Genomic DNA, 27612 nt, shown 5'->3' with positions numbered 1-27612 from the left:
AGAGCAGATGCATTTATGTTAAAGGGAGAAAAAGATAATATAAGTAGGATGGGGACTGGGGGGAAGGCTGGGATGACACCAAAGCGTCAACAGTGTTCAAATTTCTTGATGTCGCTATCATGGGCTTTTATTCAGATTTTTCCAAATTTCCTATATAAACATGTAAATAAAAACTATTTTTAAAAAATGTTCCTTAGAATGACACCCACCCATGCCCCCAAGCCCAAGTAGGCCTTCCAAAGGATGGCTTAGGATGAGAGTATGTGTTCCGGGATGAGCAGGTAGCCTGTAGCATTGAGCCCACAGCATGGCTTTCCCCTGGGCAGTGCCCATGTGGCTCCACTGGGGAACCCAGGCTGTCCACTCATGAAGTGGCAGGAGTCTGAGTGACTGTGGGCTCCTGCATGATCCCTGAATCAGTGCCTTCCAGGGCCCTCGCCCCGGAGCAGGGAAGGGAATCCAGGGCCTTCCTGAGACGCCCACCCACACAAAAGTCAACCTGGAACAGGGCGAACCCTCCATAGTGCATCCACGAGCAAAGCAGGAGGCAGCCCACAGTGTGTGCTTCCTCTCTGCTTCCCAGGACCCTCCCCGATGAGGCCACGGGTGGGTAAGGACCGTGTGCTGTGGCAGGACAGGGCCACCTCACCTGGGCTGCCAGGAAGCCTGGTGGAAAAGACAGTAGGGGATGCTGGGGTAGGAGATGCAGAGCACTTGGAATATTTGGGTTTCTATTTGGAGAGAGACTAAGAGGCATCAGTAAAGGGGCCTGCTGGACTGTCAGGAGACAGATGATCTTGTCCCTGCCTTCTTCCCACAAGGGACACAGACTCAGGTGTCGGGGAGGATTTTTAATTGTATTCACAGAAACTGGGTGGGGAATTCCACATTAGATGCTGGATATCTAGAAAGTAGGGCCTGGGTTTGGGGGTCAGAGAGTGGAGGGGGACAGGGCAGGAGGAGGAAGGCCCAGCTAGGGTGTGTTTGCACTCCACCCCATGTCCTCCATCCAGTTTCTTGTGGGACACCCCTCTGCTGGCCTTGCCATCAGGGTCACCTCAGGAGTGTCTGAGCTCCACCTCAGACCCAAACTGGGGCCCATGGTGGGGCCGGCGGAGGCTGTGGTGGTTGTGGATGTTGAAGAGCCGATGGGCGAGACCCAAGGTGGCCACCAGCAGGGCGACGCCCAGGAAGAGCAGCACCCACTGGCCCACACGGGCCTGCTGTGGCTCCAGGTACATGCCCAGGAAGTTGACACGGTCAGACTCTGCGATGGAGCTTTCGGAGCGAGCTGAGCGAGGAAGGAAGCAAGGAGACAGGGCGGTGGGCAGGGCGACAGGTGGGCTGGGGCCTGGTGTTCTGGCGTCCCTGTCCTTGCTCTGAGATCAGACTGGAGTCTGTCTGGACTGGGATTGGGGTTCAGCCCTGTGTGAACTCTGGGAGCTGGACCTGGGGTTACAGGTGGGGTAGGTGGTGGTACCGTTGTTTGGTGTCCAGTTGTACTGCGGCCAGCCCAGTGTCTCTCCGTGTCTCCTATTCTCAGTGATGAGCCATTCTGTTAGTGGCCTGAAGTAGTTCATCATGGCAGAGGCTGACATGTTAGGCTGGCCTGTGATCAGCTTCATTGCTTCTGGCCATGGCTTACTGTAGCCCAGCTTCATGGTGTCCCTGGGGGAACCACCAGAGAAAGGGAACTGAGTAGGAAGGACCCAGATGCTCTTGCCTAAGTTCTTTCTCCAGCCTCCTTTCCCGGCCTAAACATCTCTTTAGGCTTGAGAAGGCCTGAGTAGGTCTGAGGCAGGGGTGGGGGAGGGGTGGCCCTAGGGCCCAAGGGCTCCAGTGTCATCCTGGAAGCGACATGTCAAGGGTGGCACGGGTTCTTTCCGACTGTTCTCGATGCTCCCAGAACGGCCTCAGTTTCAAAGGGCTATTTGAGGGCCAAAGGGTCAAAAGAGGGGTCAAGGGCACTCACTCCAGTAGTTTTCCTGCTTTCTTGGATTGGTAGATGTCACATTTGTGCAGGGGACCCGTGTGCCCAGCTGCATGGCACAGCGCCTCGTGGAACTGGAACTGGATGATGAAGCTGATAAAGTACCTGGAGTGGAGGGAGGGAGCGACACGAGGCGAGATGCTGAGAGTAGAGAGAGGTAGAGTGGGGGTGGGTGGGGGGGGTGGAGGGATTTGTTTGTGCCAATGAGGCCCCCGGGCCCCTTCTGTGTCACAGGAGACACAGGATGCAGTCAGGATGACACTCTCGCCTTCGGTGTCATCTGAGCTCCTCCCAGATACGCCTGTATGGGTGCTGCCCACCCACGGGCTGCCTCCATTCCTGGCCCCCAAGGAGATCCAAAGAACAGGCACAGGAAAAGACTGATGAGAGAGAGAGAGCCTCTCAAAGCCTTTGCCAGGCTGTGTGCGCTTTCCATCCCGGGAGCAGAGGCCAGGCGTTGCTGGGTGGAACCTGTGCATCCGACAGGGCCTTCTGGGTGGGGAAGGCAGTGGAAACAGTCTTATCTGAAACAGCAGGAATTTCCTGGTGGGAATCTGCCAGTTGAGGCCTAGGCAACCACACCAACTCTGGTTTTAAACAGTTTTTGAGTAGCGGAACAGGCTCCTTCCCTTTTGGATCTTGGGCACAAGCCACGTGCCGTTTGCTCCCCTGGCACGCGGGAACTTGAGATATGGTTTCTAGAGAGCCAGTCTCCTTTTTTCACTCCTGCCTAGATAATTGTGCTAAGCTGGGACACTAACTGTCACAGGGTTCATCTCAAGGCAAGACTGAATTCTGGGACCTCAGAAGGAGATCCAGTAGGTAGGTAGGTAGGTGGTGGTGGCCCCACTGGGGACTCCCTCCCCTAAAGTCCTCATTAGAGCACTAGCTAGGTCAAGCCAGCAATGACTCTTCTTGCTCCTTGGCCCTCTGCAACCTTGGGGAGGGTCTGAGTGTTGTCTGTCTTCTCAAGTGCTAGACTCCATCCATTCTACCGCGTTCTGACTTTAGTCCTGGTGTCAGGGTGTGACTCTCCTCAGCATCCAGAGATTATGAGAGGCAAGACCCATAAGAAGGCAGGCCTTCTCTGTCGTCTGTGCTTTGGGTCCCCAGGTAGCTTGGGCACCAGGAACTCTGCTGTCCTGAGTCCTACCTAGTCACAACCTCTTAGGATGACCCATCCTTCCTCACCCTGAGTAAGTACCCCACAAGAGAGTGAGGAAGGAAAAGAGCTGCCTTGACCGCCTGTGCACACAGGCCAGTGCGCTGACGCAATGCACTTAAGAGAGTAACTCATAATGGAGAGACCACAGCCACCAGGTCCCCAGTGTGCTCTGTGTAGAGAGATGGCTAAGTTGTTAGCCCTTGTGACCACCTGATGTGCTGCGATCAAGGTGGAAAAACAGAGCACAGAACATGAGTCTGACCCCCACGCTGGCAGCTAACCACCTTGCCTCCTGTATACACTGGGCCTCCCGCCCTGGGCTGCCCTGGCCATTTCAGATACAAATCAACAAACCTTCCAGGCAGTTTGTTCAATTGTGGCGAAGGGCCCTTGTCTCAAAACTACAGACTCAAGTCAGGGACATCAACATGTCCCTGTTGATGGCAACTGCCCTATCAGTAGTGGGTGTGGTGGTTTATTTTCTGGGCTACAATAGGAGGATTGCTGTGAGTTTAAGGCCTGCCTGAACTACACAGTTTGCTCTGGGCTAGCCTGGGCTACATAGTAAAGCCTATTTCAAAGCAAAAATCTTACCCAGACCAGGCCCTGCAAGCAGTAGCCAGTCTTCTGGGTGGGGTGGGGCTAGTGTAAGCACTCATGTTATGCAGGAAGTGTTTAAAGAAACGGTTTTGGAAGCGAGTGAGGGGACACAGGCTCTTACCTGATGTAAGGCACATTTGCAGGAACGTGAAACTTGGACCCTGGGTCAAAGTCACCTTGAGATCTGGGCACTGGAGGGCAAAGACCCTGATACTTCAGCCTGTCAAAGGGGGTGAATTTGGGGAGAACCTCATTGAGAGAGGGTTGTCATTTTTCACCTGAAGAATGGCCCCTGCACCAAAATGTTTTTTCCTCCTGCATGCTGCATTCCTGTGTAAAACCACCCCCAAGGGACTCCTATCATACACACACATACACACACATGCACACACATATGCAAGTACACATATACATACACACACAAGTGCACACATATGTACACGCACACACACACATGCAAGTGTACACATACACACACATATGCAAGTACACACACGCACACACACATGCAAGTGCATACATACACACACAAGCAAGTGCACACATACACACACACATGCAAGTGCACACATACACACATACACACACACACACACACACACTTCACTGGCTCATCTGCAGACACACAAGCACATGCAGAGGCTCTCAGAGATCCGCTCCAATCCACACCCCAACCACGGCGTTCCAGAACCTGAGGTTCCACCACTCCTGGTTGTAGTTCTCCTTGGTGATGCTTCCATCAAAGACCCTCCAGCGCCATTGGTCGATGAGGTAACTGAAGGGGATGAAGGCGATCTTGTCCAGGGCCATCTTCATGAGAAAGTTGATGTCGTACTCTGTCAAGGGAAAGGGGACGCGGGCTCAGGTCTATTCTGGCCCCTCGCTGGGGTGGGGCCCCAGCAGCTCAGGCACAGTCAGAGGAGGGGAGGGGAGGTGCTGAAGGAATCTCCTCACCCCTCTTGGGATGCTCTATGTCATCCTGTCTCCTGTATCATTTGCTTTCCTCTCAGGCTCATCTGTTGGGGACTTTTCCCTTCCTAATGGCTCATCTCAGATCTTTGTCCAGGGGTGGGGGGATGCTCGGTCTACAAAATCTTCCTCTCTCCTTCCCCAAGTATGTTCCCCCTTCTGGATCCCCAGCCTGCCCTCTAGGATCTCTGTCCTCTCTCACCGTAGCCACTGCCCTCACTACTCAGCAGGTTGAGACTGTGTAGATGCTTGGGAGTAGACACGGACAGAGCCAGGACATCTCCAATAGCCTCATGAAAGCCAGGGTTGGCACCCTCCCGAAAGGTCACAGGCAAGTCTTTGTACTGCATGAAATACTGGATGTGGCCCATTTCGTGGTGGGCAATCACCAAATCCTCCATGTTCACAGAGGTACACTGCTTGATCCTAGGGAAAGGGGGAGGGGAGAGCGTGTCAGAATGACAAAGAAACCATGGTGCATGCATCATATGAGACAGACCACCTCCCCATGCCTACAAGGAGCATGGCATGATGGGAAGGAGAAATCAAGTAATCCTAAGAAAGAGGTAGCCTGGGGGCCAGAAGTCTCTAAAGGTCATTGCAGCCATCCCTCTGCCCCTAACTTTCCTGAAGACCTCCAACCCCAACATCTATTGCTTTCTGACCTGTTCTGCAGGCACAAAGAAATTCTGTACTTTGTAGACTGCATGCTCGAGGCTTTGCCATGTACTTTATCTTCCAGGATTGGGGCTTCCTGGGGACACAAGGGCTGGGTCATCCTGCATCTCGCTTAATCCAAACTAATGAGTAAGTTCATTTGCTTATGGCCAGGGCCGATTGACGGCTGCAGTCTGTCCAGGCCAGAAGGCTCCGCCTCACTCTCTTTTACAACCCAGTTCCAATGACAGAAACTTCTGCCTGGCTCCTAGCCAGAGTCACCCAGTGCCGGTTCCCCTCATATTTCTTTCTCACGAGGGTGGAGCCTGCCTACCTTCTCCTCTGACTCACCATCTAAAAGGATTCCCATAGGAATTCTTACCCCCTCCCCCACTGCGAAGGGATCATCCCTGCTCTCCTTGTCAATCTACCTTAGAGCTCCAAGCCCTCATGCCTTTCAGAGGCGCTAAGGCATGCACACTCCCCCACCCCATTTGTTTCCTGCCTTTGTATCTTCTCCTTTTACAGGGGCACTTCATGAGCTGGGACCAGTAGCTCTGTCCCGTCCCAGACATAGTCTCCCCTCCCCCTTCCTTTGAATCTGGGTTGTCCTTGAGACTTTCTGTAGCAAGCAGAATGGGGCAGAGGTGTACTATTGAAGATGCCTGTGATCCTAGCACTTGGGAGCCTAAGGCAGGAAGCTCGAAAGTTCGGTGTCAGCCTAAGTTATACAGTGAGACCCTGTGTACAGGAGGAATGCCTGAGGTTGAGGTAGGAGAGACCCACAGCACACAGGACTCTGTGGCAGTTTTAAACTTAGCCACCGAGAGAAACCTGGCTGCCTCTGCCAGCCTGAAACCATCTATGATGTGAAGGACCCCAAGCCAGCCTGTGCCAAAAAGATGCCTGATCCACCCCAGGCTGCTCCTGCCACCCTAACCAGGCCGCCTTGAACTTTCCACCCTCAGTTCTACCTCTGGGGGAAAAACTGAGGAACTCAGGCAATAGCCAAAACTAGGTTCTGGTTGAGCTGGGTGTGGTGGTGCTCATCTTTAATCCCAGCACTGGGGAGGAAGGGGAAGGCAGATGTCAGTGAGTTCAAGGCCAGCATGGTCTACAAAGTGAGTCCAGGACAGCCAAGTCTACACAGAGAAACCCAGTCGCAAAAAAAACGGGGAAAAAAACAAAATAAAACAACCAACCAAAACACTAGGTTCTGGACAAATGGCCCCAGATGAGGCTAGGGGTAACTTTAGCAACAGAATGCTTCTTTGGCAGGCACAAAGCCCTAAGAGCCTACCCCTCCCCTACGCTCCCCCTCCCTCCCCCCCCCATTAGTCTGTCTTTCCTTCCTTTCCTTTCTTCTTCTTCTTCTTCTTCTTCTTCTTCTTCTTCTTCTTCTTCTTCTTCTTCTTCTTCTTCTCCTTCTTCTTCTTCTGTCTTTTGAGACAGGGTTTCTCTGTGTAGCCTTGGCTATCCTGGACTCGCTTTGTAGACCAGGCTGGCCTCGAACTCACAGAGACCAGCCTGCCTCTGCCTCCCCCAGTGCGGGGATTACAGATATGTGCCACTGCACCTGGCTAATTCAAGTTTAAGGGTTGGTTTATTTATGTGTGTGTACACCTGCTACGGTGTGCCTGCAGCCATCGAAGGACAACATATTTTGAAAGTCCAGTTCTTTCCCTCCACTGGGTGGATTTGGAGGATCAGATTCAGGTCATCAGACTAGGTGGCAAGCAACATTATTCGCTGAGACATCTTGCTGGCCCAATACATTAAGTTTTAAAATTCTACCACTGAGATGTCTGTTCCTGTGGAATAAGGACACTTTCACTGTGCACTCCCTGAATTCTTCCTGCATGTAGAACCTTGAAGATCAACTAGCCGTTTTATGCCACTAGATTTTGGTACCATCTGTTAGACAGCTCTAGGTAACACACCCCAACTGGATAAGGACAGTAGTGCCTTGTCTGTCAGCAGTAAGCGTGGGTCTGTGTGAGGTACCCAAGTGCTAGGGTGCCTCCCTGTGTCACCATGGTGCACCCGCAGGAAGAGCCAGCAATATGTAAAGGATGCTGTGCGGTGTACACAGGGCTTAAACCAGGCCTGCAACCTTAAGCATCCAAACTGGCCACTGGCAGAGCTGGCCAGACCTTCTGGCTCTTATTTCTTGGGTGGAATTTCCCTACCTGGTTCTTATGCCTGGAACCAGACCCAACTCCTTCACTCTCAGCCCTCACCTCCATCCCAAACTGCCCTGCCTGTTTTGTTCATTCCAGATGCGGGGACAGCCATAGAGCCATACCCTTGTCTCTGGGCTCAGGATAAGAATCCTAGCTCCAACCAGACAGACCTGAAGTCCTTGCCATTGTAGAAGTCCCAGGCTGAGGCGTGACACACCACCTCCCTTCCATCAGTTGGCTTCTCCAACATTGACTTGTTCCAGAACTCACTGGACACAGGTAGCAGCCCCAGGGAGCTAAAGAAACTGTCAGCTTCCTTAAATATCCTTCTGGGCGTCCATCCCTGCAAGGAGAGAGAGTTCTTTGCAAACTGGGACCTCTGATTGACAGACAGTCTTGAAAGGAGAGAGGTTGTGAGAGAGCCACACTGGAGGGAGAAGGGATCTGCCCTACCATCTGAGCTTGCCCTCCCTCATTCCCTCAGGAGGTCCCGGGATGGCGGAGTTGGCCTCACTGACCTGTTTTACCATGGCCTCTGTGGCATCTAAATTGGGGGCTGAAGGGAAGGGTGCCACCAAGTCATAGATGTTGGACCAGGTCTGCGCCCACATGTTCCCTGGAGGCAAGCGGGGAAGAGATGGCAGAGAGGAAACACAACTTTTCAAGCTTAAAGAAATCCTGCAGAAGCCAGGCGGTGGTAATCCTGCCACTCCCTGGTACGATGAGCAGACGGGTCTGGAGAAAGTTATGTAACAAGCAGGGCTCATAACTCCTAAGTTTCATGTAAATGCCGGCAGGTCACACTCTTGACCAGCCACCTTTACAGTGTCTTGCCTATGTTCTCTGAAGTTGTATTAGGCAGGTCACCAGTTACTCTGAAAACAATCAAGCATCTCCTTTGGGAGAGGCTAATGCCCCAGAGATCAGTGTCAGTTCAGAGCTCAGCTCTCCAGGCCTGGAGAGAAGGGGATGTTCAGAATGAGTGGAAGGTTCAAAACTCCATGTAGAGTCTTCCATAGCTGAGGTGGACTGTGCCAGAGGGAGTCAGAGTGGTGGAGAGGTGAGAAAGGAATGGAAGTGGTGTGTGTGTGTGTGTCTGTCTGTGTGTCTGTGTGCGTGTGTGTCTATGTGTGTTGTGTGTGTCTGTGTGCATGTGTGTATCTGTGTCTGTGTGTGTATATGTATGTGTGCATTGTATATTCTGTGTGTGTATGTGTCTGTGTGTGTCTGTATGTGTCTGAGTGTGTGCCTGTGTGTATATGTGTCTGTGTGCATGTGTGCATGTGTGCATGTGTGTGTGTGTGTGTGTGTGTGTGTCTGTCTGTGTGTGTCTCTCTCTCTCTCTGCGTACCTAAAGGCTCTCTTCTCTGATCACTGGAGATGAAGTTGTAAGCCCCACCCTGATCCCTCACCACCTAGAGGATTCTGCTCCCCTCCTAGGCCCTGTGCTCTCGGTCACTCAGTGGATGTCTACTTAGATTGTCTTTGGACTACCCCAAAGGGGGATGGAGGGGGACTAGGGCCTTGGGGGGGTGCATCAGTGCTCCATCCCAGTAAGAATCAGACCCATGGTAGAACTACTTTCTGGGGGAGAGTCTCCCCAAATGACCTCTAAATGTGCTCTGTCTGGCTTCACTATTTGTAGTAACACTAGGAAAGTGGTGGCACAGTGGGGACAGAAAACGGGTGGCCTCTGTTATCCCTCAGTTCTTCCCAGCTCCTGCCATCTTCCTCTCTCTCCTTCATGCATTCAAGGTTATTTTAATATTTAAAGCCTTGGAAAGCTCTTTGCTGTCACACCTTGAGCCAGACCTTGCACCCCATTCCTGCCTCTGCATCTGCCCAAACCTCACATCTTTTAAAGCTGAAACTTCCCCAAGTCCCCACACCTAGACTCCTGGATCTTGCTGTCTCAAAGCATGATAGGTAATGTGGTCTTCCCTTTAAAAGATGGTGAAAGGCCGGGTGTGGTGGCACACACCTTTAATCTCAGCACTCCAGAGACAGAGGCAGGTGGATCGCTGTGAGTTTGAGGACAGCCTGGTCTACAAAGTGAGTCTTGAAAAAAAAAAAAAAAAAGATGACAAAAGGCTTGTACAATATGATTCTATGGCAAACGTGGCACCAGAAAAGCTGGAGAGTGTGGCTCAGTGTTAGAACAATTGCCTATCACATATAAGGCTCTGGGTTCAATCCTCAGCACAACAGATAGAGAGGGTGGGCAGACAGCCAGCCAATCGTCAGCATCAACATCAGCAGCAGCAGCAGCAGCAGCAGCAGCAGCATGATACTAAACATGAGGAACAAGTTCCCCGAACCCTAGACCATGCTCCTTTGGGATTTCAAGTTCTGTCACTATTCTGACCTGATCTCTGCCCTGTGGCCAGCGCTATCCTGTCCCTTTATTGCCCATTGCCCACTTTAAAGCTGGATCAATGTCCTTACCTAACAAGTGAGCAGGAATGGGACCATTCAGGTTGATGTACTGGGACCCATAGTGGCGGTGCAGGGAACGGCGCACATAGGCGTGCAAGTTCAGGTAGAGTGGCTGCAGCTCCTGGTACAGCTGTTCAAGGTCTTGCTCCAAGTTGTCCGTCTCGTATAAAGATCTCCATGAGTCCCCTCCATCAGTGTAGCCTGCACAGGAGGCACAGCCAAGCTTTCCCAACGGCTATCATTCACCCAGGATGTCCCTGACACCTCTAAGGCCCTATCTGTTCCTAGCCTGAGGATCCCAGAGGACCTCTTTGAGGACTTGGAAGTGCTGGGGAGCAGCCAGGCAGTGGTACAGGCACTGGGCACTCACCATTGAGCTGGGCGATCTTGTTGGAGAATTCCACATACTTTGGGAAAAGGGGAAGGATGCCTCTCCCCACCTTGTCTCGCCAGCTCTTCCACACCCATAACAGTTCTTCGTATTTCCGAGATGTGGCCATCATATTTGTCAGATCTGGAAGAAAGGGGTCGAATGGTGTGAGCCTCCATCCTTGACTCCCCTCTCATCTGCTTAGAAAGAGTACTTAGTCATAGAGTTTCAGAATTGGAATAAAACTGGCGAGATCACTTGGAAATGACATTAGGGGCAGTAAGGCTAGTGAGTGGGGAGATGGATTGGGGGCCAGTGGCCACTAGGAGCTCATAGGGCGCCCACCTGGGGCAACACGCTGCACGTACACAACCTCAGACACTTGCCCGGCTTTGGCAACTTTAAAAGGGATACACTTGTTCCTCTCTTATGAGCAGCTTAACAACATGCTTATGTATGCAAGCAGGAGGTGGCCAGGCTGGAGCAGAAACAAAAGGTTCTCTCATGAACTCCCCTCCCCTGGAAGAAATGGTTTGTGGCATTTCACGGGCCTGAGTTCACATGCTATCCATCCCATGGACCTGTCTCTTTTCATATCTATAAGTAAGGGTGTAAAACCCTAGGCCCTCCCCCCAGAGACACGGAAATGGAATGAAAGGACTCTGTCCTGAGCAGGGGCTGTGCCTTCTCATTTCTGTTGCCCCCTGGGGACCCACAGCATCCTTCGCAAATTGTCACTGGGCTGAAATTAATAAGACAGTAGCTATAAGGACTGGGCATGTGCAAGAGCTGAGACCCTGGGTTTATGTTCCATGAAAGTCATCCTGCATGAGAAAGCCCAGTAAGAACACAAAGCTGATATCTGTCTCTCAGGCCAGGGTGAGGGTCACACAAGATGGCAGGCGTCAATCAGTCCAGAAACCAATGCCTTCCTCTCCTGCCCTCCCCTTGGCCTAGACAGAGAAGGCTTGGAGCATTGGCTGTGCCCCCAAACCCTCACTGTTGAACCTGAGCTCAGTCACAGAGAAGGAAAACTTAACTAGCTTCCTTTGAAAAAGACTTGCTTTCAGAATTCTGTGTCTGAAGCCGGCGTGGTGGCGCACGCCTTTAATCCCAGCACTCGGGAGGCAGAGTCAGGTGGATTGCTGTGAGTTCATGGCCAGCCTGGTCTACAAAGTGAGTCCAGGACAGTTAGAACTACACAGAGAAACCCTGTCTTGAAAAGTCAAAACAAAAACAAAAACAAACAGAATTCCCTGTCTGATTTTTGACGGTGACAGTCACTGATCTTCTTGAGCTTTTAAAAAAAATTTTTAATTACCATACCTGTGACCGGACGGCCACAGGTCTGGCCGACATGCACAATTCTCCAAGTGTGCTTGCACACACACAACACAATGTACACCCACACACATGCATGAATGTACTCGCATAGAAGCACGTCCACAGTCCTGATCCCACTTGGCGTATGTACCCACATCCACTACCTATAGGCCAGACTCTGTCCTGGGACTGTTTCGTGCTCCTATTTATTTTCCATTTCCCTTTCTGTTTGCCATTGTTCTGTTTTGGGAGCTGGGCTGGGGCCAGGAGGAAACTTCTGGTAAAGATTCCTCACAAAGAATGTTTATGAGTCTAGCTTTCCAACCCTGGAAAGGGTTGAGAGAGAATCTGTGTGGGTACTGGTGGGGCCAAAGTGGACCTCTGCAAAGGGGACAGGCTGGAGAGAGAGTAGTAGTGGGTGAGAGGTGCTTAGGAGCCAGTTCATGGCTGTCCAGGGGAAAGGTGCAGTGGAGGGAGGGATGGTGTGGGCCAGTATCAGCTAGGAACGGGAGGCCAAGTTCTAGTTTGGTGCTTCTAGGGCTGTGGGGCTCTGGTGTGATTTGAGCTCTCTGGCCCCAGTTTCCTTTTTAGCAACATCCCAGAGAGGGAGGGGCTTTAAAGAAGTCTGAGAAGGTAGAAATTTAAGACTGAAATGTCTGTGCCTCTCCTTTGGGGGGAGGGTGTCTGAGCCTCTAAAACACATGCTTGAGTCTCTACTCCTCTCAAGTAGAAGGCAGAAGAGAGTCGGGGAGTTCCGGGAAGATGAGGCAGGCTCTGAGGGAAACACTGATGAGGTTCCAGTTCTCAGTAGGGCCAAGCAGTCCCGCTGGTGGGAGTGAGGTCAGGAAACCCAGCTCCTCCTTCCCTTGACAGCATCTTCATCCCTACCAGCCTTCCCACCGCCACCCTCCACCTTCTCTTTCTTCCAGGGGTGCTCTCACCAGGCTCCAACTGCAGACAGGTGTCATTCGTGTAGCAAACATTGGCTACACTGTATATGGTCTCCATTTCCAGCAGGATCTGGTTGTACTGCAAGGGGGAGAGGAAAAGGGTAGGTGAAGAGTCTTCCCACCCCCATTTTGCTCTGGCCCCAGGTATCAGGTGTGGAACCCAAGGGAGCACGCGCCCCAAAGCGACGCAGTCACGGGAATTCAGGAGACACATGGAACAGCCCATTTTAAGACTCAGCAAGTCGAGGAAGCAGCATAGAGGCAGACCCGCGGTTTGGTTCTCTCCTCCAGGCGTGTCCACTCCCGGCTCCCCCAGCCGTGTCCACTCCTGGCTCCCCACAACCACACACCTCTTCTAGCTCCGTGGGAGACAGCGCTGCCCGGTCCAGGTTCTGAACCTTCTTCATGATCCGCTTGATGGTAGAGTTCTGGAAGTTGCTCACGTCGAACTTCTTGGCCCAGGTGCCATATTTCAGGGTGTGGTTGGCTACTTCCTTGTTTTTCTGAAGCTGAGGGCATGGGGGGGGGGGTGTCACAGGGTCAGGATATCTGGCGTGGCCTTTGTGTAGGAGGTTCCATAGAGGTGGAGTCGAGGACTGTGGTTTCACTAAGCTGGCACCTTTGCCCACACAAATACCCTTCACTGCAACCTGGACCATCTGCTAATATATCGGGCGCAGTATGAGTTCGACAGACACCTGAAGTCTAGCAAGAGATATCCTGATAGAGTAGGAAAGGGAGCCTAGCATGCCTGAAGTGTCATTAGGAAGATGACAGTGTGTTACTAGATATCACCCTCCTGCCCCCACCCCCGCCCTCCACCCCTGCTGCCCTGGGTGTTCAGGGGTTGCATCTTTGAAATGAGGAGAATGTCACTGATTGTGCGGAACTGCCCAGGGATGTGTGCAGGAAGAGAAGCTGAGGTACCAAGGACCCTTGGGAAGCACACAGTGGGTCTTCAAGCAGCATTAGCACCCTATGGCTAGAGCATATGGCCAGGCTTGGCTTCCTGTGGCATAATGTGGGGCCCACAACAACACGACTGCCTATCTGTCCCTCGTTAGTAAAAGAACTCTATGGTTGGGGGTCTCTGTGAGAGTGGTAGGGAATATTTGCCTGGCCCATGGCAGCTGAAGGCCTGATCAATAAATATTTAATATGAAAAAATAAATAAATAAATATTTAATATGAAAGAAAGGAGAAAGGGCCAAGGCACAGGGGAACAGCCCCTCAGTGCTGACAAACAGGCCGTCAACCTCTCGAAGAGGGACACTGACGTCACTTATGTACAACAGGTCGCAGTCTCTGAGAAAGATAACCAGAGAACAGTAACAGACTAGAGAGGCTTGCTCAGGCTTGGGGTCCAAGCCCACTAAATCTGATATGGAGTATTGTTTTAAATCCTCTATTCAGACTTTTCGCTACTTTTGGCATCTTGGTGCTGTGCGTGTATGTGTGTGTGTTGTGTGTTATGAGTGTGGTTGTGTTTGCGCACATTGCTACATGTTAGAGTTGGTGGAAGCAGTTCCTACCAGGATCTTGCTGCCCTCTTTGGTAATGTTGGTGTTATAATGCCAATTGGCCTCCGCGTATTCATTCCACAACACCTGAGCTGTCCGGTCATACTCCTCCACGAGCCTGTGAGCCTCGGCTTCATCGGTCACTAGATCTGTAGGAGGCAAGAAGGAAAATAGACAGGCCTCGACTTCCTTACCATAAGGTGCGCTTTCACTGAAGTCCCCTCCTGCTGTCCCCTGGCTTCTAGCCCCATCATGGCCCTGCTCCCTTCCAGGGGTCCCACTTGGGTTCTGGGTGGTCTGGCTGGTTATTGTTTGGCGAGTTGTTGTCTGGCTTCTGGTTGTTGCCTGGTTTGATAGCCCCTGGTTGGCAGTCACATGCTCAGTGGCCACCTGACTGAGGACCAACAAGGGGTGCCCACAGCAGAGCAGCAAAAAGAGGAAGCTGGGCAGTCCTGGAGTAGCCCAACCTTGGCCCATGGCCGCAGGAGAGCAGAGCCCTGTGGCACTCACCACTGGCCAATAAGAGCTGAGTCTGCAGTGTGACCTCATAGAGCAATGTGCTGGCCAGACTGACCCCAGGGGCCCTCAGTCTTGGGCACACCGGCTCTAGGATGCTGGGAGAAAGACATACCCATCCTTGCTCTAGAGCCTGGATGATGAGCCCAGGGGTGGCTTGGACCACAGCAAAGGATGCCAAGGCTTAGCTGGAAGGGACTGACCAGGAACCTGAGGCCCTGGGCCCAGAGGCTAGAGGCCAGGACTTCTCTTGGTCCCAGCCCACCCTCACTCAGAGCTTTACCAATGCCGTTGGGATAGTTGTCAGGTAATGGTGGGCGCCACTGATACTCTGGCCAGCCTAGGACTTCACCATTCCGTTGATTCTGCTCCTGCAGCCACTGGCTGACCGGTTGGAAGTAATCCAGCAGTGCCTGGGCATCCAGGTTATCTGAGCCCACCATGTCCTTCAGCACCTCCTGCCAGGGCCTGGAGGAGCCAGCCTGCAGCACCTGTCTGCCATGCAGAGTGAGCACTATGGGTACAGGGAACGTAGGCTGGGGTCCACAACAACACGACTGCCCATCTGTCCCTCGTTAGTAAAAGAACTCTATGGTTGGGGGGTCTCTGTGAGAGTGGTAGGGGATATTTGCCTGGCCCATGGCAGCTGAAGGCCTGATCAATAAATATTTAATATGAATGAGAGAAAGGGGAAAGAGGAATAGAGAGAGGGAAGCACGGAAGGAGGGAAGGAGGGAGGGATGATAGAAGGGAGGGAGGGAAGGAGGGAGGGAAAGAATATGAGGGAGTAGAGGACAGAGTGGAGTTATTCTCACAACAGCCTGGCTTTGTGGTGTTCCCACCAGAGCAGTCAGCTCCCTGGAGAAACGCCCTTGGCCACCCTGGTCCCTCAGCCCCTCACTTGTCCTCCCATCCTGCCACATACCGGAGCTTGGCCCCCGCCTGGGTGGACCGGTAGATGTCACATTGGTGTAGTGGGCCCTGGTGGCCTGCCTCCTTGCACAGTGCTTGATGGAACTGGAACTGCAGAACAAAGCTCACAAAGTACCTGCAAGGACAGGGCAGGCGCTAGGAGGAATGCGGAGAGCTAGACAGAAGTCGCTAGGCTCTATCCAGGGTTCTGCAGGGGACAGCAGGACTAAAGGCTGTCTTGTAGCCCAGGAGATGAGACCATTCTAACTCTCAACCCTTGAGATGACAGAGCAGGGAGGGGCACCAACCATCGATACCTTATATACGGTGTCATGCTTGGGACATGAAACTTGGCTCCGGCGTCAAAATGTGTTTCATTCCGGACGACTGGAGAGCAGATCCCTTGATACTTGGTTCTAGAAGAGCATGTTTAAATCTTAAGGCCCCAGGGTTGCACAGGGTGCCTAAGAGTTGCAGAGAAGATACTGCTTCCATGCCTAGCCTAGCCCTTCCCCCAGCATCCCTTCCACAGCCTGGAAAATGGAGGAAGCTTCCTGGAGGTGAGGTCTCAGCAGGCAGGAAGGGAGGGCTGAGAGGAAAAGAGGGGACAAGACTGGTAGAGGCAGGAGGCCGCCCCTGGGCTAGGCTTTTTCTATCCCTCTTCTCACCGAAGATACCACCAATCAAAGTTGTATCGAGAGGGAGGAGTCCGTCCACTGAAGGCCCCCCAGCGCCACTGGTCCACCAGGTAGCCAAAGGGCAGGAAGGCAACTTTCTCTAGGGCCATCTTTAGCAAGTAATTGATATCGCTTTCTGTCCAGAAACAGGAAGAAGGGAAAGGGAAAGGAAGGAATCCAGCTAGGGCAGAGTGTGCCGCGTTGGGGGGGGGGGGGTTGCACGGATCTGGGAGGGGTGGATGGGGGGGGGAGGTGGGGCTGGGCAGATAGAGGTGAACCCCAAGTCCTTAGTCCTCCTCAGACAAGGATTCTGGGTGAGTGCTAAGCTCAAGGTGCTTGTATGTGGAGCCTCAAGTTAAAAATAAGGACAGAGCTTGCGTGCACGCCTCTAATCCCAGCCCTCAGGGAGGCAGAGGCAGGTAGATCTCTGTGAGTTCAAGGCCGGCTTGGTCTGCAAAGTGAGTCGGGACAGCCAGGGCTACACAGAGAAACCCTGTCTCGGCGGAGGCTGGGGGAGGACAGGATGGAGTGGGGAACAGTGGGAGATTTGAATGAACCAGGCTGGATTCTTTTCCCACCCCACCCTCATACATACCTCTGTCATTGTCAACATGGTCCAGCAGGCCGATTTTGTGCAGATGTGCAGGGGTGGAGACAGAGAGCGCGAGCACATCTCCAATGGCCTCATGGAAGCCAGGGTTGGCACCACTACGCAGAGAGATGTGCAGGTCCTTGTACTGCAGGTAGTATTGCACGTGGCCCATCTCGTGGTGCACTGTGGACAGCTGTTCCATTGTGACCTGTGTGCACTGCTTGATCCTGGAACGCGAAGATGATGGGGATGTGGGTGAAGTTGAGGGCAGGGGCCAGAGCACTGGGGAGGCTGACACTAGAGGAACGCAGGGCCAAGGAGGACTCTGTCCTGGGGTGAGAAGTGTTTAAAAGCTAGCAACCGAAGTTGGGTGCGGTAGCGCATGCCTGTAATCCCAGGCAGAATGCCCTGGGAGGCAGCTGAGTTTGAGGCCAGCTTGGTCTACAAAGTGAGTCCAGGACAGCCAAGGCTACAGACAGAAACCCTATCTTAAAGCCCCTCCCCGCAAAAAAGCTAGCCACCCTGTGACCCTATATTGTCCCACCACTGCTAAGGGCCCCCCTCCCTGCATCCCAAAACACCCATCTGATTGTTCCTCAAATCTGCAGGGGTGGTGAGTTCATGGGACGGCATTCTATACAGCCCTGGAATCGACCAGCCTCCCCGCCCCAATACAGAGGCAGGTCTGTGTCCCAGCTGCCTCTTCTTCAGTGTCCCAGGACATTCTTCTTGCCAGGTCTAGACCTGAAGTCCTTCCTGTTGTAGAAGTCCCAGGCGGAGGCATGGCACACCACCTCCCGCCCATCAGTTGGCTTCTCCAGCATAGACTCTGCCCAGAACTCAGGAGGCATGGGTAAGAGCCCCAGCGACGTGAAGAATTCTTCCGCTACCCGGAACATGTGTGTGGCATTCCAGCCCTGGCCAGAGGGTAGGGAAAGAGGTCAGGAGCCAGCCTTGTGGAGCCCCTTTGATTGCCTTGAGGGAAGGACTGGTAATTTCCACCCAGGACAGCCTCCGGTCCAGGAGAAGGTATCTAAGGTTCACTTCCCAAAGGTAAGGGCACTACTGACCATAGCAGATCACTCTGCCTCCATGGACAGAGACCCTAGGTTACTGTTGACTGCTCCAGGAATGGGGAGAGGCCCCATGCCTATCACATGGCCTTGCCTGTCCCTGACCCCATCTCATGGCCCTACCTGGGGCCTGACTCCATAGCTTACCTTCTGCACCATTGTACTGGTGACATCGAGGTTGGGCTTGTCTGGGAAAGGCACCACCATGTCATAGATGTTTTCCCAGCTCTGGGCCCACATGTTACCTACATAGAAGAAGCCAGTGGGGCAGCTTGGTCTCCTGCCCAGCCATGCTTGTTTCCCATATATGCTATTCTGGGTGGGTGCCAGCATCACCCTGAGCCTCAGTGTCCCCCTCTATAAAACTGTGCTCCAGGACAGTAGGAACCTGAACCATATGGCTTCTGCATAAGGAAGCAAATGTTATGGCATTCCACATGTTTGAGGCACCATGAGGATGACCCATCTTCTCCTCTGCTAGGCAGCATCCTGCATCCAAGCTCCTCTGGGCAGCAGGGAACGAGTCCTTACCCAGCAGATGAGCAGGGATGGGCCCCCTGAGGTTGATGTATTTGTCCCCATAGTGTCGATGCAGTGCACGGCGGACATAGGCGTGGAGGTTCAGGTAGAGGGGTTCCAGTTGGTGGTAGAGGTGCTCCAGGGTCTCCTCAAAGTTGGGGGAATCATACCAGGAACGCCAGTAGGCTCCTGTGTCTGGGAAGCCTAACACAGTGGAAGAGTGCAGGTCAAGTCCAAGGCTTTGCCTCCTGCCTCCACCTCCTAGTTTCAACTCTACCTTCTTCCTGAGTCCAAGAACGGGGTTGAGATTGTTACTCAAGTTGGCCTTGAACTCCAAGACCCTCCTGCCTCAGTCTCTTGAGTTCTGGGATTATAGTGTGTGTCACACCCTCTTTTCCTCCCCATCTTGTTTTTTTGTTTTGGTTTGGTTTTGGTTTGGTTTCTGTTTTGTTTTGTTTTTGAGACAGGGTTTCTCTGTGTAGCCTTGGCTGTCCTGGACTCTCTTTGTAGACCAGGCTGGCCTCAAACTCACAGAAATCCACCTGCCTCTGCCCCCCCCCCCAGAGTGCTGGGATTAAAGGCATGAGCTACCACTGCTTGTTTTTTTGTTTTGTTTTGTTTTGTTTTGCCAAGGTCTCACTTTGTAGCGCAGGCTGCCTTCAAATTTTCCATCCTCCTACCTCAGCCTTTCAAATACTGGGATCATAGGCACAGGTCATCATATCAAAGTCTATTCTAAGCTCCAGTAAAAGAGGTCCCAGAGTACAAAGAGGCAGAGAGTTTTATGGCTGGGAGCAGGGCCAAAGATGGTACCAGGAGCAGCAGTAAGAGGGACGAGACAGCAAGGCATACATTGGCTGCAGGTTTCATGACAGTCCCACTAGCTATGAGACCCCGGGTGGGTCCTGGAACCCTCAGACTGCCTGTTTTGACTTGAGGCTCAGTGGGGACAACAAGACCAGAATGCCTCCCTCGTAAGCTGGGAAAGGCTGTCCGTGGAGAGAGAGAACGATGCAGGCTCACCGTCTTGTCTGTAGGCTTCGTTGCTGAGGGCGGAAACGTCTTGATAGAGAGGTTTCAGTGCAGTGCCCACAGCGTCATGCCAGCCCTCCCAGGCAAACAGAAGCTTGGCGTAGCTTCGTGAGGAAGCCAGGATGTTGGTGAGATCTGAGAGGGGCGAGCAGGGCCAGTTAGGAAACGCCTACGTGCTAGCCTCTAACAGCTTTCACCAGATGTACACACTGGGCTTCGCTGCTCCCACCGGCTTCTGCATCCCAGCACCTCCAGACCAAGGGAAGCCTCTGGGCTTGGTTGGATGAGGCTATACAGTAAAGCACAGGCAAGGACCCTGCGCCCAGGAAAATATCTAAGGTGGTTGACACAGAAAGGACATTTAGAGGTTAGAACAGACAGATCCTTTGAGGCTCATTGCACAGAATGGCTGACCTTGTGGTGAAGCCCCAAAGGGACCCAAGGCTTGTGGGAGGCTTTTGGAGAAAATGAGAGGTCTTCTAGGTGGCCAGGAAGAAGGCTTAGTGGTGGAGGGGTGGGGCTTCGCCTCTTTTATACAGTTCCTCATGCTGTGGTGACCCCCCTAACCATAAAATTGTTGTTGCTACTTCACAGCTGTAATTTTGCTACTGTTAGGAATCATAACGCAAATATCTGTGTTGGATAAGTCTTAGGTGAGCCCTGCGAAAGAGTCCGTTTGACACCGCCCCCCCCCCCAAAAGGGGCTGCAACCCACAGGTGGAAAAACACTGGACTAGAGGGTCCCTGAAGTGAGTTTGGCAGGAAAAGCAGGGGTGTGGGTCAGATGTGTGGGTACATCTGCACATTCCAAGCCCAATGCAGGGGTGAGGGGGACCAGTGCCTTTGACTTACTGACAAACACGCCATCCTGCAGATGATGCAGAAGGACTAGGAAACCCCAGCAGAGACCGTACCTGGGTCCAGGGACCAGCAGGTGGCAGTCTTGTTGGGGAAGCAGACCTTGCCAGTGGAGTAGATTCGGCTCATGTTGTTTAACAGAGAGTTGTACTGCCAAGTTAGAGTTGAAGAAATATTAGTGACCAAACATTAGCCCCAGGAGCTAATCTGCCCACCCCACACCCCTTGGCTGGGAGGAAAAAGTGGCCTGGAGAGGCTGCGTGACTCAGACAAGATCACTCAGCTTTCCCAGGTGCCACTGTACAGATAGATGCCCCTTCCAGCGCAGGCAGCCTTTGCAGGTAGCACTGAGCAGAGAGACCTGAGACAAACTGGAGCTTAGCACTGAGGGTGGACACCCTGCTATTCTCCGGCCCCGTGGTGCTGTCAGTCTCCCCAGCCATTCTAATGAAGCTCAGAAACCAAGTCTGCCTAGAGAGAAATGTATTCTTGACTGTGCACGTATGTACATGCACACGCACATGTGTGTGTACCAGGCAGGGGTGGGGGAGAGCGCATCCCTCTTTGGTTTGTTTGTTTGTGCATCCCTCTTTGCATGTGTAGTGCAATTCTGCTAGTTTAGCGTCTGGTAACTCAGCTACACTCCAACTCCTACCCTCAACTTTCTACTCTGTAATATAAAGTAACTTGTCATAACATGTGTCTGGAGGGAAAACCTGTGGTCCTAGCAGCCCTCTGTGTTCCCGATTCCTTACAGTCCAGGTCCATACAAACTATAGGTCGCTCCCACTCTGTCGGGCTGCTCTCCCAACCACCACAATAGGCATGCGGGTTCTGCCTCCACCCTCAGGCGCACCTGCTGCTGCTGGGCCAGGGGCAGGTTGGCAGGTCCTAGGGTGCGAATTTCTTTCATGATCCTTCGAAGTTTTGGGTCGGTAAAGTTCTCCCAGATGTGATTATACAGCTTCTTGGCCTTCGTGCCCCAGACCCTTGTAAACTCCTGGGTGATTAAGGCTGTTTCCTCCTGTGGTCACCAGGAGGGTGGAAAGAGTGGTCAGCTCAGGCAGAGGCCACGTAGGAGAGGCTAGAGTGCTGAGAGCAGAGAAAAGCTAAAGGCTTCCAGAACCCTTTGGTCCCGCGGAGATCCTGTCCTGAAGATGAGCTTGTTTGCGGGAGCAGCACCCCTCCTCCTGCGCCCTCTGTGTGGGAACTGTGGGAATATGGCTTAAGGGAGCAATGAAGGAGAAAATTGGGGCCATGGGGGACAGTGAGTGGAGGGCCAGGAAAGGACACGCAACAGGAGGCCAGGCAGCTGCCAAAGGGCAAGGGCTCTGGAGACAAGCAGGGCACCCTGTATGCAGACCGCCACTGTCCCAGCCCTGGACACCACTCGGAGAGGATTTGGCCTCGGACGAGCCAGCTTCATCCATTCCATTCCTATGTTGGCACGGATCACGTGCCCAACCCGTACTGGAGCATCACAGCCTGTCAATTACGCAGAGCCAGTGGGAGGGTCTAGCCTGTGGCAGGGGTCCCACGAGGGACCTCACTGTTCAGGGCTGAGGCTGGGGCCTCCTGGTGCCTGCCCGGGCGAGTGACCGCGGGCCTGCGATTGGCTGCTGTGCCCTGCCGCGCCCCGCGCCCCGCCCGCGCCCGGGCGCCCACCTGGATCCGCGCATTCTCCTCCGTGATGTTGGTGTCATACGCCCAGCTGGCCTCCATGCCCAGGAACATCACCTGCTCCGCACTCGAGTTGTAGCTGTCGGCGAAGAGCTGCGCCCCCGCCTCATCCTCCGAAAAGTTGCCCGGCTGCAATCCAGGGTCGAGCGCCGGGGCGGGCGACAGCGGCGGCAGCAGCAGCAGCAGCAGCAGGGACAGCAGCAAGAGCGACAGTGGCCACCGCCTCCGCTGGCCGGACGCGGTCCCCATGGCGTTGTGCGCTCGGTGCGGCGCTGCCCCTTCTCCCGCGCTGCGACCGCCCTGCGGATTATAAAACCCAGCCACCGCCGCCTCCCGACACACCCCCACCTCCCCGCCCCTCCACGCTTCCTCTTCGGCTCCAAAGTCCCAGGCAGTGCGGGCCCAGCTGAGGCAGCGGGGGAGAGGTTCCCAGCCTACCCCGAGCAAAAGCCCAGGCCCTGAGGGGCCCTGGGCAGTCTGGGTGGAGGGATGGGGCCAGGTCAGGTTCTCTCAAAGGAAGCTAGAAAGGGGTTCCTGCCCCCTGCAAACACACGGCTGAAGCCCAGCCGTGCCCTCTGGCTGCCACCACGAATTCTCAGGCCTTAGAGCTCAGTGGATCTCTGACTCCCAGGCTTCCAGGCATAACCCTTCAAGCCTTTCTCGGCACTTGAGTGACAAGGGGGTGGGGGGTGACTGACTGGTGCCATGGATATGGACTTGAGGTTGCCAGTTCGCGGAGGAAAGGGGTCGCCTACATTGGTGCGGGAAACATAAATGTCCTGGCTGACACCTTGAGCCTTCGTGTTGCAGATGCCAGCAGCCTGTTCCTCTTGGGCTTGGGGTGAGGGTCTTTTCTGTCCTATGAGGGGGAGCCATAGAGTGGACCACAAGCACGGGCTCACTGGCCGGCCTCCTACATGTTGGGTACACAGCTGACACTCTGCTTAGCTCACAAGAACCATCATACATTGTCTCAAAAGAGCCCTAGAACCTCTCAGTCGCAGGCTTTCAAACAAAGTGCTTCAGAGATTTGCCCAACCCCCTGCTTTTTTTTTTTTTTTAAAAAAGGAGAAATTATCTCCGAGATAGATTGTCTTCAAGTCACCTGAGGTCTCCACACTCCCAGTCATATCTCTGTCTCCTCCACCTGTCCCTCAAAGTGACAAGCCTGGGGGAGGGAGGATCAAGTCCTCTTGTTCCAACAGGAGGCTGTGAAAGCTAACCCATCAGTACCGGGGCTGTGCTCCCAAAGAGGTGGGAGGATCTGTGTCCCCGACAGATGGGGTGACAGAGTTCATATAGGAGGTTGTGTGACCTGGAGACTCAGTGGGATTGTGTTGGCCTCTCAGGTGACATGGTGCCACGGGAGAAGTCCCAGAGGATTGGGGAAGAGATGGAGAAAGGGTGAAGGTGGCTGACAAGAAGCCGACTGGTAAGAACTCAGGTGGTCCTCATGGCTAGGGCTACCTGTGTATTTTCTCATCAGTGAGCTGCTATCTGGTGGGGGGGGGGAGTAGTCTATGCTGGTGGAGGCTTGGGGCGGGGAACTCTGAGGTTCGAACCTGTGGAGTTCAGAAAGAGGGTCCCAAAGTGGAGGGTGGGTGCTCAGCCTGTATTGAGGAGCTCTTGTGTCTCTTTGGTCAGAAACAGAACTCAAAAGAGGAAGGAGCAAGGAAGGCAGGGTGGGGCTGGAGACCAGACTTGTCTCCGAAGAGCTCCTGAGTACCTGGGCCAGGAGGGTAGAAGAGCGGGCAGGCCCAGATGTGTGGCAGTGTGACACTGTCTATATTCCTGGGTTAGGGACTGAGTTCAGGAACAAATGGCTCTGCCTTACATGACAATGATAATATCAAGGGCCAACCAGTGTTATAAAATACCCTGCTCTTTCTGGGCGTGGTGACGCACGCCTTTAATTCCAGCACTCGGGAGGCAGAGGCAGGTGGATCCCTGTGAGTTCCAGGCCAGCCTGGTCTACAATGCAAGTCCAGGACAGCCAAGGCTACACAGAGAAAACCTGTCTGGGGGGGGGGAGGGAGGGACCCCTGATCTTGCTTACTGGTAGCAGGGACTGTTGGGGGCATCACCCTTCTCTGTTAAGGTGACATTTTATTAAGAGCTTATAGAGACACATTGCCTCCCCACTGTGCCATGCTTTCCAGGAGGGCAGAGGCACGGTCAGGCTGCCTTCTCCTCCGTGGGTTTCCGAGAGCTCAGCACATACCTGTCACAAAGAAGGCAGCATGGGGCTGGGAGGAAGGTGCTCACCTTCCTCCCGATGGGAAACCCCTAGTCCCTGCAAGAGTAATCTGTGAAGAGCCAACCTCACCAACTTGGAATTTACAGTAATACAGACACTGAAACCTTGATATTCCGATAAGTAAAAGTTAAAAATAACACTCTCTATTTTTAGGGTCTTACTCATGAGGCAGAGGAAAATAAAAACATACCTTACATTTGTATGGCACGTCAGACGTGTCTGTAGCCTTATGAGTGAATGGTATAACTTACCTTTAGCTATTCTTAAGAGGTAGGGAAGAGAGAGGTTCTCCACAACCAGCTCCCTCCCTAGCTCCCACTGAGACTGTGGCAGATGCTCCCGGTCCTGCAGGAAGGTCTAAATAGGGCAGGGCTAGTGAGGAGTTGTGAGATGTGTTCCACCCATGCAAATACAGCCTGCCTATTCAGCCAATCACGTATCTTTTAAAACCTTTCCAGTTACTGGTAGCCACAGGTAGAGGGAAAATAGTCCCTAAAAATATAGTCAACAAACCTAGGCACTGGTGCCACACTTGTGTCATCCCTGCCCTTGGGAAACGGAGGCAGGAGGACCAAAAGTTGGAAGTCAGTGTAGGCTACCTGAATTCCAGCTCCATCTTGGATTATACAGGGAGGCCCCTCCTCAAAAGCAGAAGCAGCAACAACAACAACCATGACCTATTGGGCTGGAGGGATGGTCCAGTGATAGAGAACACTTGCTGCTCTAGCAGAGGACCTGAGTTCCCAGCACTCACACTGGGTGGCTCGGGGCCTCTTAACTCCAGCTTCTAGAGTCTGATGCCCTCTTCTGGCCTCTGGAGGCACTGCATGCATGTGGTACACAGATGTACAAGCAAACACATTAAAAAGAAACAAAAAAACAAAAAACAAACAAACAAACAAAAAAAAAAAAACCAAACCTAGTAGGATTGGGAGCTCAGAAACAAACTCTTACGTTTATTTCCTTTACTTCTGTTATGGTTGGGTTGCAATGTAACCCAACAAGCCACTTTAATAAAACGAGGGAGGTGCAGGGTGAGATTATCAACTAACGCTGGTTATCAGTTTGTCCTTTATAAACGGGCGTTATAGATTAGATTATTTTACAACATATTACACCATCTTATGACACTAGTCAGCCTTTGGTTTTGCAGAAGGCACAGTTCAAACTAAAAGCAATCCTGCCTCTGCCCCATCACTGCTGGGGTAAGAGGTGTGTTCTACGATGCCCAGCTGTTCAGTTGGTGTGTGTGTGTGTGTGTGTGTGTGTGTGTGTGTGTGTGTGTGTGTGTGGTGTAGTGTGACATGCATGTAGAGACCTGTGGTCAATGTGTGGTGTCTTTCTCAAGTGCTCTGTACTTTAGTTTTTGAGACAGGGCCTCTCACTGAACCTAGAGATCTTCTTGCCTCCACCTTCCCAGCTCTGGGGTTACAGGTTTATGTTGCTGTGTCTGGCTTCCTACATAGGTGCTGGGGATCTAAACTCAAGTCACTTGCCTATATGGTGGCAAGCACTTCTCTGACTACCACCCAGGCCATCTCCCAGGCCTGAGTTTTTCAGAAGTACTTGAGGATAATTGAATAGAAGGAAAAAAAAAAAAACCATTTTTCCCTAAGAGAGAGCTTGAGGCTATCCTGACCTACACAGTAAGCAGTAAAGGTAGACACACAAGTGTTAGCGAGGATATGGAGAAACTAGAAATTTATAATCTTTATATGTTGCAAGAAAGATTGTAAGATGGGATGTGTGTGTGTGTGTGTGTGTGTGTGTATGTGCGTGTGTGTGTTTCATAGACATGGTTATAGATAGATAGCAGGGGGGATTGTAAACTGCCCATACAAATGCAAAAATGCCACTAGAAGCACATTATTCCTAACACAAAAATGTTGGAAACAATCCCCATGTCAGCCAGCTGACGAAGGGGATAAACAAAATGTTTATTCACACAATGTAGTATTCATTCCTCCAAGAAAGGAATCAAGTGCTTATACATGCCACAACACGAGCGAACGCTGAAACGTGCTAAGTGAGGAAAACAATCACAAGACTGTCTAAGTCTCCAGGAACATGAGCTGTCCAGAACAAGCAATCCACAGAGTCGGAAAGCCAATTAGTGGTTACCGGTGCCTGGGATGGGGGCGGGGCTGCCACAGGTATGGGGGTTTCTTTAGGGTGATGGAAGCATGCTGAAATTAGTATGGTGATTACACAACTCTGTAAACATAAAAGCCACTCTATACTTTAAGAGGAGAAAAAAAATCTTATGATACGTGAATTATATCTTGGTAAACTTTTGATTTTAAACAAGCCTAGATTGGGGCACTTGCCTAGCATGGGCAAGGCCCCAGGTTCCATCTCCAGGATTCTCACCCTGCAGGTTCAACTACAGTGTATCATATGTTTATCAGGAATGTGATTTGTGGTGGGTTTTGACACACAGAGCATGTCTGCTGAGTCCAAACCTGCCACCCTCAGGGCCCAGGGCAGGTCCTGCCTCTGCTGGGAAGTAGCCCTGGGCTCCCTGTCCCATGTGGGTATTTCCTTTCTATATTTATTCAGACTCTGCAGTATCTGTCTGCAGCGCTGAGACTGAGCACGGACCTCGTGTTCCACCGCTAAGCTACACTCCTACCCCCTTCCTGTTTGTTTGTTTGCCATGTTGCCCATGCTGGCTTCTGCAGCAGCAGGGACTACAGGTGTATTCCACCATACCCTGGCGGTGGCTGCATGCCTACACAGGCACTACTGTGTGGCTGTCTGGGGGAGTTTATTTCTATTCACAGTGAAAGACCAAAGAAAAGACGGCACCTGAGTCTCGCTTGGTGAACTGAACAATGTTCTGAGTTTGCTCAAATGAGCTTGGACAACTATGGGCTGGCTACGCAATCAGTCCCCTGTGAACTCCTCTATGTCTCCACTCTGGGCTCTTTGTTTTTTGTTTGGGCTTTGTTTGTTTGTTTGTTTGGTTTTTTGAGACTGTTCCTCTGTGTAGGCCTGGCTGACCTGGAACTCCATGGTCTTTTTTTTTTTTTTTTAAATTCTGAATTTTCAACTGCATATAATACAATCCAGCTAACTCAGTAATTGTGTTGGATGAGTGAAATATTGCACACTGCTTCTGTTTTAAAGCTGGTTTGGTAGCCTGGCATGGTAGCACACGCCTTTAATCCCAGCACTCAGGAGACAGAGGCAGGCGGATCACTGTGAGTTCGAAACCAGCCTGGTCTACAAAGTGAGTCCAGGACAGCCAAGGCTACACAGAGAAACCCTGTCTTGAAAAACCAACCAAACAAACAAACAAACAAAAACAAAGGACCTTAGGCCTTAGTGGTT

At 52.5% G+C, this 27612-nt stretch overlaps 1 protein-coding gene across 1 annotated transcript; it reads right to left on the bottom strand.

Moving 5' to 3' along the window:
• Positions 1-283: 283 nt before the first annotated feature.
• Ace (angiotensin I converting enzyme) lies at positions 284-22310 on the bottom strand. The gene is made up of 25 exons (XM_051158885.1): positions 22008-22310; positions 21199-21366; positions 20399-20492; positions 19476-19619; positions 18465-18656; positions 18081-18178; positions 17605-17777; positions 16864-17087; positions 16260-16404; positions 15909-16007; positions 15605-15727; positions 14963-15174; positions 14176-14312; positions 12994-13152; positions 12635-12722; positions 10371-10514; positions 10010-10201; positions 8083-8180; positions 7735-7907; positions 4927-5150; positions 4447-4591; positions 3877-3975; positions 1973-2095; positions 1481-1668; positions 284-1291 (listed from the first exon to the last, which is right to left on the bottom strand). Exons 1-25 carry the CDS (start codon positions 22269-22271, stop codon positions 1059-1061), a joined length of 3939 nt encoding a protein of 1312 aa, XP_051014842.1. The 5' UTR covers positions 22272-22310; the 3' UTR covers positions 284-1058.
• Positions 22311-27612: the final 5302 nt, after the last annotated feature.

The sequence above is a fragment of the Acomys russatus genome, chromosome 16 (assembly GCF_903995435.1).
Source record: "Acomys russatus chromosome 16, mAcoRus1.1, whole genome shotgun sequence".
NCBI lineage: Eukaryota > Metazoa > Chordata > Mammalia > Rodentia > Muridae > Acomys > Acomys russatus.
This window is presented reverse-complemented; position numbering and strand designations above follow the sequence as displayed.

What these genes read in the sequence shown, in the direction of transcription:
- Ace (XM_051158885.1), bottom strand. Translation starts at nt 22,271, where the DNA reads ATGGGGACCGCGTCCGGCCAGCGGAGGCGGTGGCCACTGTCGCTCTTG. An exon ending in TACAACAGGAAGGACTTCAG is followed by an intron (nt 17,088 to 17,604) that starts GTCTAGACCTGG and finishes TTCGCGTTCCAG; the next exon opens with GATCAAGCAGTGCACACAGG. An exon ending in CTCCCACGGAGCTAGAAGAG is followed by an intron (nt 12,723 to 12,993) that starts GTGTGTGGTTGT and finishes TCCCCCTTGCAG; the next exon opens with TACAACCAGATCCTGCTGGA.